The 13,315-nt window shown below is 46.4% G+C and overlaps 2 protein-coding genes across 5 annotated transcripts in view; one reads left to right on the forward strand and one right to left on the reverse strand.

Moving 5' to 3' along the window:
* The window catches only part of LOC137327806 (carnitine O-palmitoyltransferase 1, liver isoform-like), a 273,112-nt gene that overhangs the window by 198,005 nt on the left and 61,792 nt on the right, over window positions 1-13,315 (reverse strand). The window lies entirely within an intron of this gene.
* LOC137327805 (AP-2 complex subunit alpha-2) overlaps window positions 1-13,315 on the forward strand; it is a 95,676-nt gene that overhangs the window by 81,378 nt on the left and 983 nt on the right. For 2 of the 4 annotated variants that reach the window (XM_067993621.1, XM_067993622.1), the window contains 8 exons: window positions 2,270-2,413; window positions 3,171-3,334; window positions 4,345-4,427; window positions 5,825-5,913; window positions 8,122-8,246; window positions 8,365-8,481; window positions 10,107-10,176; window positions 11,778-11,912. In XM_067993621.1, the coding sequence (XP_067849722.1) occupies window positions 2,270-2,413; window positions 3,171-3,334; window positions 4,345-4,427; window positions 5,825-5,913; window positions 8,122-8,246; window positions 8,365-8,481; window positions 10,107-10,176; window positions 11,778-11,912 (927 nt within the window). The remainder of the gene's footprint in view (window positions 1-2,269; window positions 2,414-3,170; window positions 3,335-4,344; window positions 4,428-5,824; window positions 5,914-8,121; window positions 8,247-8,364; window positions 8,482-10,106; window positions 10,177-11,777; window positions 11,913-13,315) is intronic. The other 2 variants (XM_067993623.1, XM_067993624.1) reach the window with 1 other exon arrangement.

Below are 13,315 nucleotides of genomic sequence, written 5' to 3' on the forward strand. Positions count from 1 at the left end.
CCCTGCGATACCCCACTAGTTACAGCCTGCCATCCTGAAAATGACCCGTTTATCCATACTCTCTGTTTTCTGTCCGTTAACCAATCCTCTATCCATGCTAATATATTACCCCCAACCCCATGAGCCCTTACCTTGAGTATCAACCTTTTATGTGGCACCTTATCGAATGCCTTTTGAAAATCCAAATATACTACATCCACTGGCTCCCCTTTATCTATCCTGCTAGTTACATCCTCAAAATAACTCCAATAAATTTGTCAAACACAATTTCCCTTTTCTAAAACCATGTTGACTCTGTCTAATCATATTATGATTTTCTAAGTGTCCTGTTACTACTTCCTTAATAATGGATTCCAGCATTTTCCCGTCGACCGATGTCAGGCAAACTGGCCTGTAGTTCCCTGTTTTCTCTGTCCCTCCCTTGAATAGCGGGGTCACATTTGCTACCTTCCAGTCCACTGGGACCGTTCCAGAATTTAAAGAATTTTGGAAGATCATAACCAATGCATCCAATATCTCTGCAGCCACCTCTTTTAGAACCCTCGGGTGTCGGCCATCAGGTCCAGGGGATTTGTCGGCTTTTAGTCCCATTAGTTTGTCCAGTACTTTTTCTCTAGTGATATTAATTGTTTTAAGTTCCTCACTCCCTTTTATCCCTTGGTTCCCCACTATTTTTGGTATGCTTTTTGTGTCTTCTACTGTGAAGACAGATACAAAATATTCATTTAACTCATCTGCCATTTCCTGATTCCCCATTATAATTTCACCTGTCTCAGCCTCTAAGGGACCAATGTTTACTTTTGCTACTCTCTTCCTTTTTTCATACTTGTCGAAGCTCTTACAATCCATTTTTTATATTTGTTGCTAGTTTAATTTCATATTCTATTTTCTCCCTTCTTATCAATTTTTTGGTCGCCCTTTGCTGGTTTCAAAAACTCTCCCATATCCCCAGGCTTACTACTCCTCTTGGCAACATTATAGGCCTCTTCTTTCAATCTAATACTCTCCTTAACTTCTTTTCCCGTGGAGTTTTTATTTCTGAATGGAATGTATATTTGTTGAGAATATTGAAATATTTCTTTAAATGTTTGCTGTTGCTTTTCAACTGTCAAACCCTTTAATTTAATTTCCCAATCTACCTTTGACAACTCGCCCCTCATCTATGTAATTGGCTTTATTTAAGTTTAAGGCTCTAGTTTCTGACTTAAGTATGTTTCCTTCAAGTACTAGATCTAAAATAACCTGTTCCCTGGTTGGTTCCGTGTAGAGGGAGCTTTATTCTGTATCTAACCCGTGCTGTACCTGTCCTGGGAGTGTTTGATGGGACAGTGTAGAGGGAGCTTTATTCTGTATCTAACCCGTGCTGTACCTGTCCTGGGAGTGTTTGATGGGACAGTGTAGAGGGAGCTTTACTCTGTATCTAACCCGTGCTGTACCTGCCCTGGGAGTGTTTGATGGGACAGTGTAGAGGGAGCTTTACTCTGTATCTAACCCGTGCTGGACCTGCCCTGGGAGTGTTTGTTGGGACAGTGTAGAGGGAGCTTTACTCTGTATCTAACCCGTGCTGTACCTGCCCTGGGAGTGTTTGATGGGACAGTGTAGAGGGAGCTTTACTCTGTATCTAACCCGTGCTGTACCTGCCCTGGGAGTGTTTGATGGGACAGTGTAGAGGGAGCTTTACTCTGTATCTAACCCGTGCTGTACCTGCCCTGGGAGTATTTGATGGGACAGTGTAGAGGGAGCTTTACTTTGTATCTAACCTGTGCTGTACCTGCCCTGGGAGTGTTTGATGGGACATTGTAGAGGGAGCTTTACTCTGTATCTAACCCGTGCTGTACCTGCCCTGGGAGTGTTTGATGGGACAGTGTAGAGGGAGCTTTATTCTGTATCTGACCCGTGCTGTACCTGCCCCGGGAGTGTTTGTTGGGACAGTGTAGAGGGAGCTTTACTCTGTATCTAACCCGTGCTGTACCTGCCCTGGGAGTGTTTGATGGGACAGTGTGGAGGGAGCTTTACTCTGTTTCTATCCCGTGCTGTCCCTGCCCCGGGGGTGTTTGATCGGACACTAACTGACTGAAATGGAAAGCATTTGATCCCCGGCACTAAAATTTTGCATCTTGGGTGTGTGTGGGGAAGTATAAGAATGGTTGAGTGTTTGTTGCTCATTTGCTTAGGTATCTTTCTTTACTGTCTTATAATGCAAGCTTGCCTCTTTGCTCTCCTTATGCTTATGCTTAACTTGTTTAACTGTTTCCCTTTGTGCTATTAGAACAGCCCCCAGCCTCGATCCCGAGAGCTTCTGACTCTGCAGTTGGCTGCTATGAACAGACCTCGCCCCAGCTCTCACCAGTACTCTCCTCATTCACCAGCTCCCCCTTTTCTTGACCCAGGAGCACATCCGTTCACTTTTGAGGTTCTCTTCAAGTTTTGTTGCTGCATGAATTTTTTGCAGTGACCTGGTCAACTGACTGGGATTTGTCCGACTAACTCAAACTGGCTACTGCCTGTTTGACGCCTATTTTCGGGGAATACCATTTGGATCGTAATTATTGCCACTAACGTGGTCTAGGCCACGTGTTGCATGTTGCCTGTTTTGTGCTTGCTGTGTTTAAGAAATGAGATGAACTGCTGGTCTTTCAGTCAGTAGCACTGTTGCCTCTTCAATCTGAAGGTTGTAGGTTCGAGCCCCATTCCAGGTCATGAGCTGAAACTCCAGTGCAGTATGGAGGGAGTGCTGCACTGTTCGAGGTGCCGTCCTTGGCAGAGATGTTAAACCAAGGCCCTGTTTGCTTGTTCGTGCGGTCCAAGTGGATGTTAAAGATCCCATGGGACTATTTGAAAAGGAGCAGGGAGTTTTCCCAGTGTCCTGGCCAACATTCCCCCCCTCCAAATTCGACAATTTGCTGTTTGTGGGATCCTGCTGTGCACAGATTGACTGACACATTTGTCTACATAACACAGATAACTGCTCTCAAAGTAATTAATGTATGAGTTATTTCTGATCGATGTGAAAGGGTGCTGTTTAAAAGCAAGCCTTTGAAACTGGTGTTTCATTTGAGCAGTTTCTTGTGCTGCTTTGCAATTGTAAAAAGGTTTCCCAGTTTCTCTCTAAACACCGAGGGAGTTTTTAGTAAGATTCTGTCGTAATACTCATCGTGTTCCCCTTACAGGCACCCCCTTCCCCGTCTGCCGATCTTCTGGGCCTCGGAGCAGCCCATTTGGTGAATTCGGCCCCCTCTCATCCGCCCGCAAGTGGATTATTGGTGGACATGTTCTCAGACGTGAGCCCTGGGGTCACCTCACAGACCCCCGGTGCTGAAGACAACTTTGTGAGGTACCTTTATGAGCACCTGCTGAATTACTGGGATTCTGGGTTGAAAGCTCCTTGCGTCACACCGTGCACTGTGTTTCGGCGCGGGCTGTCCTGGAATTTCTGAAATGTATACTGGGCACCAGAGACGGGCTCACTCTCGCCATGTTTGAGGTGTTAAAGTTCTCAAATGTTCATCATCAGTGTAGCACACCTCAACTTGATCAGGTGTGGCCAGAGCAACACCGCTTCAGCCATCTGCACTCATTTTAGTAGGAAACGCCTCTCACACACACTCACAATCCAGGTAAATGGATTGTGTCACATGTAAATTTACTGAACAAACATCTACCACCATTCATTGACTATGAAAGTAAAGCACTCACAACGATTTAAAAAAACCCATGCACATTGCTTTTCACCGTAGCATTTTACCAAAAAACACACAGGTTAAATTTTACGTGCATTCGCTGTGTAAATATGAATATCGAGATCACAGGCCCAACCATCATGTTTATCACTCATTTTTTTTCATTAATCAAAATGCAATCTGGATTCCCAATTCGCTAGTGACTAATGTATTGGACAACACTGGTCTCGGCTCTGTGAAGGACGGTCACTTTAAATCAGGTACTGAAAGGTACTGATACCAGGGGCCGTACTCAGGTGGAGTCAGCTTCCTCGGACAAGGAGCAAGAGGAGTGAATGGAATCCATGTTTAAACCCTGAACCAGTGCTGTGGACGATCAGGGAAGGAGGGAAAAGCTGCAGTGTTCTGCCTTGGGCCACCATTATCAGGACTGGAAACCTGTGGGGCTCAGTCATTCTAGTCCACATGGGCACCCATGCTGGCTGTCCCCGCAATATAAATCTGACGTCCTTTCCATAATTCACTATCCTTCAGCTGGGTTATTAAAAACAAGGACATTTTTTTTCCCCCTGTGATATGGTATTGTGCTCGCTCTTTTGCTTTCTTTCTCTCTCTCTCTCTTGCTCTCTGTTTCTTCCCACTCCCCTTTTTTTTTCTTTTACAGGTTTGTTTGTAAAAATAACGGCGTCTTATTTGAGAACCACCTTTTACAGATTGGTCTGAAATCCGAATTCAGACAGAACTTGGGTAAGTTTTCTTTGTTTCTTCCCCTTCTCGCTCTCCCTAACCCCACCTCGCCCCATTCTCCCAAGGTGCTGTCCGGTGATGAGGTGCTCATATATTCCCTGCCCTGTCTAGTTTTCCTGTGTGACTTGAGCCTGACTGAAGTGCATACTTGGATTAAATACTGGAAATACAAGGCAGGTGCGGCAACACCTAAAGGGAAGGGACTGGTGAACCGCTTGCTACACTTTGTGATGCACTGAGGAGGAGCAGCATTCTGAAGTGCTGGTTCTCAGATGCTGACTGACCTGTGCGTTGCCAGCATTTTCTTCATTATTTCAGATTCCAGCCTTTACAGTTGATTATTATTTTGTATTTGACCCTGAGAAAGTAAGTGACCCTGTGGTGCTCACGGGCCGCTGCTGTTCCCAGGCTCCAGTGACATGTCTGTTGAAGCAGTGAGAGCAGGTTTCACATGTTGAGTTCCATCGCAGTTTTGCCAGTTCTCGGTGACTTGGGTAAGATTGATAGCACATCGCTCTTGCAGAGAGCCGGCACGGAGTCGACGGGCCAAATGGCCTCCTTCTGTGCTGTGGAACCGTTCTGTGATTCTATGATCACCGAGTGACTCAGGTATGTGACTCGGGGCCCAGGCTGGTTTAACCAGCTCAGTAGCTGAGTCCGACAGGCTTGAAAACGCCCAGGTCCCATCCGGGTTAGCCGTTTGCAGCTGAGACGGCAGTAGAGGTGTTTTGCCATTGTCTTTGGGCGAGGGAGGGGATAAAATGGCCAGGGTTCCCATTGCCGATCCGGTGACCCCTGCTGGAAGTGGCAGTGTGTGGATATTGAGACAGGACTGAATCAGGCTTGGCTGTGATGCCCCCAGTGGTTCAATAGCCTACCAACACTCACGGTCTTTTCGTGCATGTGAAGAATGGCCATTTGTGCTCGTGGAGCTACCCCCATTACCTTCAGGACTGGAGAGGAGAGCCCAGTTGACAGTAAAAAAGGAGAGGGGAGAAATAGTTCTGCTTATTACAGGATGCTTAAAGTAGAATACACTTCATTCTTTTATCAGTATGTTCACTCCTCTGATCACAGCTCAGCTGTTGTCAGCAGCTGGCTACTTGGGATGAGGCATCCACTGACTAGACGTGCTGATCGGGAGCAGATATTGAATCCCAGTCCAGTGCTGAACATGACAGCCTTCCCGTAGTACTGTTCTCCTGCCATGTGGGTTGCTGGATGACCTGGAAATGTTGGAGGTCCTGGAATCATGTCTATTTAGGCATTGAGATTGAACCTAGAGGCACAAATTGAGAAATATAGTGAGCTGCGAGTAACTTGTTGCGGGGTGTGGAGTTGAATCAGGGGGTTGAGTGAGGTGTGTCCGCTAACACGGCCTCTGTTACTGTCTGCAGGTCGAATGTACGTTTTTTATGGAAACAAGACATCTGCTCAATTCGTCAGTTTCACCTCAGCGGTCGTCTGCCCTGAAAACCTTCCCATTCATATCCTTTGCATGAAAACGTTTGCTTGAAAGTAGAGGCCGGCCTTTGAGCTGGCTGGTGGAATGCTTTTGTTGATCCCTTCTGTTCAGTGCACTGTTGAGAGCTGTTACTAACAAGATGGGTTGTTTTCACCAAAGTCAGGTGCAGATTATCTGAACGTGTAATGATTGCAGGTGTTGCCCACGTTCTTGGCGAATGGATGCGCATTGAAATTCTGCTTGTGTTGGGACTTGGAAAAGTGCTCGGATTTGGTCCGATTGCTTTCCTTGTGTACCTCAGCTTACCCCCCCCCCAAACACAAAATAAGTGCTATGCTGCGTTTCCCAGCCTGAAGGGAGGGGGGATTCCTTCCCTGCACCAGTGGCTGCACAGGAACAATCTGGCTGATGTGTGCCACTTACCGCTTCCCACCTTGTGGCAGGTGCTTGGCGTCTCCCTGCAGTTTCTGGCTGGGGTTATAAGATTGTGACCTGGGGCATTGATTCTGCTGGTCACCTCCTGATCTAAAGTGGTATAACCAGCGCCCTCCAGTGCCCAGTCTTCCCGGGTGAATGGGTCTGGGCAAGCAGCTTGCATGGGAACGGGGTATCACAGCTGACCTTGATCCTGACCGAAGAACTCTCACTCTCACACTGCCACACTCTCACCCCCTCTCTCACTCGCTCCCTCCCTCCCCCTCCCCCCCCCCGCGCGCCGGCTCCCTCCCTCTTTTCCCCCCCCCCCCCCTCACGCAGTTGGTTTCCAGCAGCGATCACTGGATGGCAAACAGGCAAAATATTGCTGAAGGCACTTAAATTTAAATGCATATATGTTAATGTGAGTAATTTCTTTCTCTGTAAATAATTACAAGAAGTGCACCTTTTTAAACGTAAGAAAACCTTACTTTTCTCATACATGCTACCCTAAATGAATCAGATAAATGACCAGTTAATTTTATTTTTGTGTTGTTGGTTGTGGGGGGGGATGTTGGCTGGAACACCGGGAGAACACCGCTGCTCTTTAAATAGTGCTGTGGAACCTGCCAAATCCAGCTGTAGCATCAGGACACACAGACTGAATGACAGCTTCTCTGACACTGCAGCACTCCCTCAGTACTGCACTTTAGTCATGGGGTGGGGCTCGAACCTACGGCCTTCTGCCTCAGAAGCAAGTAAGCTTTCAACTGAACCACACTGACGCTTAGTGAACTTAAATCCAGACTGACTCCTGTGGATGCCACAAGTAAAGCTGATTTTCCCCTTCCTAGCCCAGGGACAGTGAGACCATTGGCAGTGCCCCAATCACTGTCCTCACTAATGCCAGTCACCTCTTACAAACCGAGCCATCGGGAGAGTAGAGGGGACAGATAAATGTTAGTGTTCTCGTAAAGAGAAAAGAAGGCTTTATAATGTGTTCAGTCCATGTCAATCAATCATCTGTATATATGTGTTTAAACAATGCTGTTCACAAGTTGCACAGTTTAGTAGAAATTACATTGTGATACTGAATGGAGCTTCGCATCGAGCTTTCCACTAACTCATCCTCTTCTTGCACCTGCCTACTCTGCTCTTCAGAAATTGACCCTTATTTTGGTTCCCAGTTGCACTTTTGACACTCACCAGTTGACCATGTCAAACCCACTGTGCAACTCTCAAGATTTATTTCAAAGTGGATTGGTTCATTTTATCCTGAGCAGCAGTGACTTTTCACTGTGACCAAGCCTGAGTACTTGATGCTTTCTGATGTGTGAATCCACAAAACAATCGGGTGAAGTGTGCTTCCTGCAGAGAGTGAGAAAGATAATGGGCGGGGCGGACTGAAGTCAAAGGCAATAAATGAGGCAATTAGTCAGAGTCCTCAAAACGTTCAGGCTGCACTGAAGCACAAAGCCAAGTATACGTCCTCGAACAAGGAAAGTAAACACAGCCTTTGAGATTGAGAGCTTGTACGTGGCCTGTCACTTTGGCATTGGCGGCCGGTGGTTTTGACGGGCCTTTGGGACGAGTGTGCCAGTCAGTGAGCCTATGCTGCAAGAGGAGAGGCTGCGATCTTCACTCAGCCGGTTGGGAAAGGTCGTATCGTTTTCACCACAGCCCCAGTAAGATGATCACTCCACTAAAGTTTACCAGTTTTAACCAGTCCCTTAGATGATCAACTCGGTGGAACTCACCATATATATATATAATGTATTCATTCAGTGTACGATCGTTTGCTTAACAAACTTACCACAACTGAACGTTCAAACCAAGCCGGTCAATCCCACTGTTGAGGGTGGTGCCCAGGTTCAGCAGGTGCTGAACATTGAGTGCATCTCCGACTTTGTCGAGGCGCCAATCCTCAACATCCAGTTCAGGTACACGCCTTCTGTAAAGTAACCCTCAAACTCAATTTGTACTGGGGGGGAGGATTGCTGCAGTGTTTGCCATTGTCCTTTCACCTCCCCCCCCCTCTTCTGGTTTCATTCAAAGCAGATATGGCGGAGCGCTCCAGAACATCTCTGTCAAGCTGCCCATCACATTGAATAAGTTTTTCCAGCCCACGGATATGTCATCTGAGGATTTCTTTCGACGATGGAAACAGTTGAGCAGGTAAAATCCATTCCACTCTGAATATTGCAGCAGAATTGATTGGTGAAGTGTGAAGTGCTGACAGTGTAACTGTGTTAAGCCTAGTGTGAACCACAGATAAACACGTATCTGAGCAGCCTCTATTAAAAGGTAACTCTGAGCTCCCCGATGTTCATGAACACACTGCCTAACGTGGATCTTGCCCAGGCAGACCCCCGCTCTGGCCTGGGCTCAACGTCAGCTGATCTCAGCTGGGAAAATGGTGAGGACCCTGCAATTGGCCACAGTGAACCCTGGGCCAGGGAGAGGAGAAATCAGCCTTTGGTGGTTATTCCCTATCCAGCTGTAAAATCCGCCGTAAATGTGCGGTTTTAGCACAGCTGTGATGGGCTCCATGGTTGAATAGACTATGCTTAATTATCTCGGCTCACATGTGAAGGATGGCCAGTGCCATGGAACCATTCTCCTGCAAGGAGTAGGTGGAGAGTGGGAGGCGGGGGAGGGGGGGGGGGGGTGGAGGGAGAGGCTTATTTATTTTCCACCCTATCCTGGGGGTCTTTCTGGCTTCTCTCACTCTCTGAGGACGTGCCTGGACCGCAGCACAGATATAACTGGAAAGCACTTGATCTTTTCAGGTGTGTAATTCTGATTCCAAACTGCTTGTTTCACTGGTTCCCTGAGCTTTGCTGCAGCAGGTATATTCCTGCTCCTATTCTCAAGTAGCAGCGTATCAAAGCCTGACTAAAAATGCTGCTTCCACAGCCCGTGTACACTCCCCTATCGTGGACGCTGCCCTCCCATTTAATCTCCTTCCACAGCCCGTGTACACTCTCCCCTATCATAGACTCTACCCTCCCATTTAATCTCCTTCCACAGCCCATGTACACTCTCCCCTATCATAGACTCTACCCTCCCATTTAATCTCCTTCCACAGCCCGTGTACACTCTCCCCTATCATAGACTCTACCCTCCCATTTAATCTCCTCCCACAGCCCGTGTACACTCTCCCCTATCATGGACTCTACCCACCCATTTAATCTCCTTCCACAGCCCGTGTACACTCTCCCCTATCACGGACTCTACCCTCCCATTTAATCTCCGTCCACAGCCCATGTACACTCTACCTTACCATGGACTCTACCCACCCATTTAATCTCCTTCCACAGCCCGTGTACACTCTCCCCTATCACGGACTCTACCCTCCCATTTAATCTCCTCCCACAGCCCATGTACTCTCTCCCCTATCATAGACTCTACCCACCCATTTAATCTCCTTCCACAGCCCGTGTACACTCTCCCCTATCACGGACCCTACCCTCCCATTTAATCTCCTTCCACAGCCCGTGTACACTCTCCCCTATCATAGACTCTACCCACCCATTTAATCTCCTGAGGGAAAGTTGTGACACTTGCTGGAATCTATACAGCTTTCTTTGTACAGCCAATAATTTTCCATGAGTGATAATTACTGTCCAGATTTTCGCTGATCTTCTCCATATTTTTTGTTGGGTCTGTCTAAGTTTAAGGATTGAGTACTGTTAATTCAATGTTGTGGTAGGGGGGAATGTGTATTTTAACCCTTATGTAGGTGCTGAGAATTGAGTCCTGTAAAGCCTTATTAACCGTGTTTTTTTTGTATCCCTTAGCCCACAGCAGGAAGTGCAGCAGATATTTAAAGCTAAGCATCCAATGGATTCAGAGATTACAAAAGGAAAGGTATCGATTAAACTTTAACCGTATTTTGTATAAAGGAATGATGCCAAACCCCGCCTCCATAATGTAATGTTGGCTTGTGCCTGGACTGCACTAACCTAAGTGTAAGCCTTGATTCAGTGATAGCACTAACCCCCACCCCATCGAGTCAGAAAGTTGTGGGTTCAAACCCCACTCTAGAGACTTGAGCACACAATCTAGGCTGGCACTTCAGCGCAATACCGAGGGAGGGGCTGCACCGAGGGAGGGGCTGCACCGAGGGAGGGGCTGCACCGTCGGAGGGGCTGCACCGTCGGAGGGGCTGCACCGTCGGACGGGATGTTAACCCGAGGTCCCGTCTGCCTGTTCAGGTGGATGTAACAGATCCTATGGCACTTTTCCCCTGACCAACATTTACCCCTCAACCAATACCACCTTTTGGCTCATTTGCTGTTTGTGGGATCTTGCTGTGTAGGATTGGCTGCCACTTTTGCCTACATAACAATAGGGACACACTTGAAAAGTAATTCATTAGCTGTGAAGCGTCCACACTGACTTCTCGGAGCTTAGGGGAAATAATGGTAAAGGGAAGCTCATTTAAAACCTGTTACCTGTACTAGTGCCGCCACTGTACATCATGCGACTGCATATTCCACAAATTAACACATTTAACAAGCTGGTGGAATGCTCTATTGAATCTAATGTGGTTCAATTGCATCATCAATTGTGCTGCTTATTGGTTGGGGATTCTAGGAGTAGGGGACACAGTCTAAAAATTAGAGCCAGACCTTTCAGGAGCGAGATTAGAAAACATTTCTACACACAAAGGGTGGTAGAAGTTTGGAACTCTCTTCCGCAAACGGCAATTGATACTAGCTCAATTGCTAAACTTAAATCTGAGATAGATAGCTTTTTGGCAACCAAAGGTATTAAGGGATATGGGCCAAAGGCAGGTATATGGAGTTAGATCACAGATCAGCCATGATCTTATCAAATGGCGGAGCAGGCACGAGGGGCTGAATGGCCTACTCCTGTTCCTATGTTATTCATCCATTGAAATTTTGTAGCAAACTTTCCACTGAATAGCAGGTTTAATAATAATTTCTTTCATCACAGTTTAGTGACATTTTGCAGCTGAAAACTAATGGAAAATACATGTAAATTTTGGTGCCAGATTAAAACAGCACTGCATGCAAAACGATACTGTAACTCTGAACCCAACTATTTAATCTCCTTCCACAGCCTGTGTACACTCTCCTCTATCAGGGACTCTACCCTCCCATTTAATCTCCTTCCACAGCCTGTGTACACTGTCCCCTATCATGGACTCTACCCATACATGGGCTGTGGAAGGAGATTAAATGGCCCAGAGGCCACTATGTTCCACCTCGTGTTTCATTATCCCTGCCTCTTATCCCTCTAACCTGTGGAGCTATTTATTCATTTTCTTGAAGCTAAATGCACACTTGAAAAATAATCCTGGAACCTGCTGGAGTTGTGAAGGAGCAATTCTTTAATGTATCCCTGAGATGATTGGCAGGTGGTTGTTTAGTTTAATAAGCTTGCAATATTTGATATTTCAGCCCAAGTTGGACTAATGGTACATTTTTCTTCTCATCTGGCAGCTTTTGGGGTTTGGTGTGGCGCTTCTGGATGGGGTTGATCCCAACGTTGCCAATTTTGTTGGAACTGGAATTATTCATACAAAAACTGTCCAGGTTGGATGTTTACTTCGCCTGGAACCAAACACTCAGGCCCAGGTATGTAATGGAATAAGCTGGATAACTTGAGGTAGCAGAGGAAATCAGTCTGTCAGAGTGAGAGACTGATCAAGATCTCTCTCGTTGCAGCCTGTGGTGCTCAGTAGTCTCCACTTTCGCTTAATTACTTTAAGCTTTTCGGTTGTGCCAATTGTAATTTTTCCTCTGCGTCTACTTTAAATAGGCGGGGCTAAGAGGATTTATGTTGTGTTTTCAGTGTATAAGAGCATCAATTGCAGCTCAATGACTAGCAAGGCTTCTTAACTAAGCTATGGTAGTGTTCTCTTCTTGCTGCACACCAGGTTCACGTTATAAAAGTGCACTCAGACTCTCCCTCACATCCTCTTTGCACACATGCAAGAAATGTGTCCCCTAGAGCAGGTAAACTTCAAGAAGTTTGATCTTACCTCCTGGTCTCACTTCAAAAATGGGCATGTTACAATGTGGGTTTTTTAAATGCCGCTCGCTCTCTCTCTCTCTCTCTCTCTCTCTCTCTCGTTGTACCACACTACTCGAGAAGTTAATTGTGCCTGAATCGTGGTGCTCCCACTTTTCCAACCATAGACCTTAATGGCTGGAAAATTGGGATCGACACAGGTGTGAGTCCTGTTGACCTGCATCCGATTCTCCAATCTGCACCCCTGGCAGGTGAGACAGTATGGGAGTGAAGTCTCTCAGTTTCAGAGCTGTTACAGTGCCACCCGAGAGACTTGAGCGCATAATCTAGGCTGACTCTGGGAGTGCTGCACTGTCAGTGGTGCCATCTTTCGGACGAGACATTAAGCCAAGGGCCTGCCTGCCCTTAGGTGGGTGTAAAAGATCCCATGGCACTATTGGAAGCAGAGCAGAGAGTTCTCCCGCTGTCCTGGCCAATATTTATCTTTCAACTAACATCACTAAAACAGATTATCTGGTCACTATCTCATTATTGTTTGTGGGACCTTGCTGTGTTAAAATTGGCTGTCGCGTATCTGTACAGTACAACAGCGACTACACTTCAAAACGAATTTATTGGCTGTGAAGTGTTTGGGGCGTCCTGAGGTTGTGAAAAGCACGATATAAATGCAAGTTCTTACTTCCCAAATTGCTGTGAACTTTGCTATTTAACTATAATCCATTTATAATATATGACGTCTCTGTGCCACTAGAATATATGTTGTCACATCATGGTTGTAATTCTTCAATAACTTTGTCATTATAATTTCCCAAGTCCATATTTACGATGGGTTTTGTGGGGCTGTAATTGTACAATCTGGCCTGTAGGTGATCTTTCCTTCAGCTCTCTGCCCTCTGCTTCCCCCCTGATCTGGGAGAAGATGAGTATTAAAGCTTTCTTCAACCAGTTCAGTTTGAATTTTTTAATCAGGAGATATGACGAGTGCTTGCTGGTTGCTGATCATTCC

This window comes from Heptranchias perlo, chromosome 12 (genome assembly GCF_035084215.1).
Source record: "Heptranchias perlo isolate sHepPer1 chromosome 12, sHepPer1.hap1, whole genome shotgun sequence".
In the NCBI taxonomy this organism is placed as follows: Eukaryota; Metazoa; Chordata; class Chondrichthyes; order Hexanchiformes; family Hexanchidae; genus Heptranchias; species Heptranchias perlo.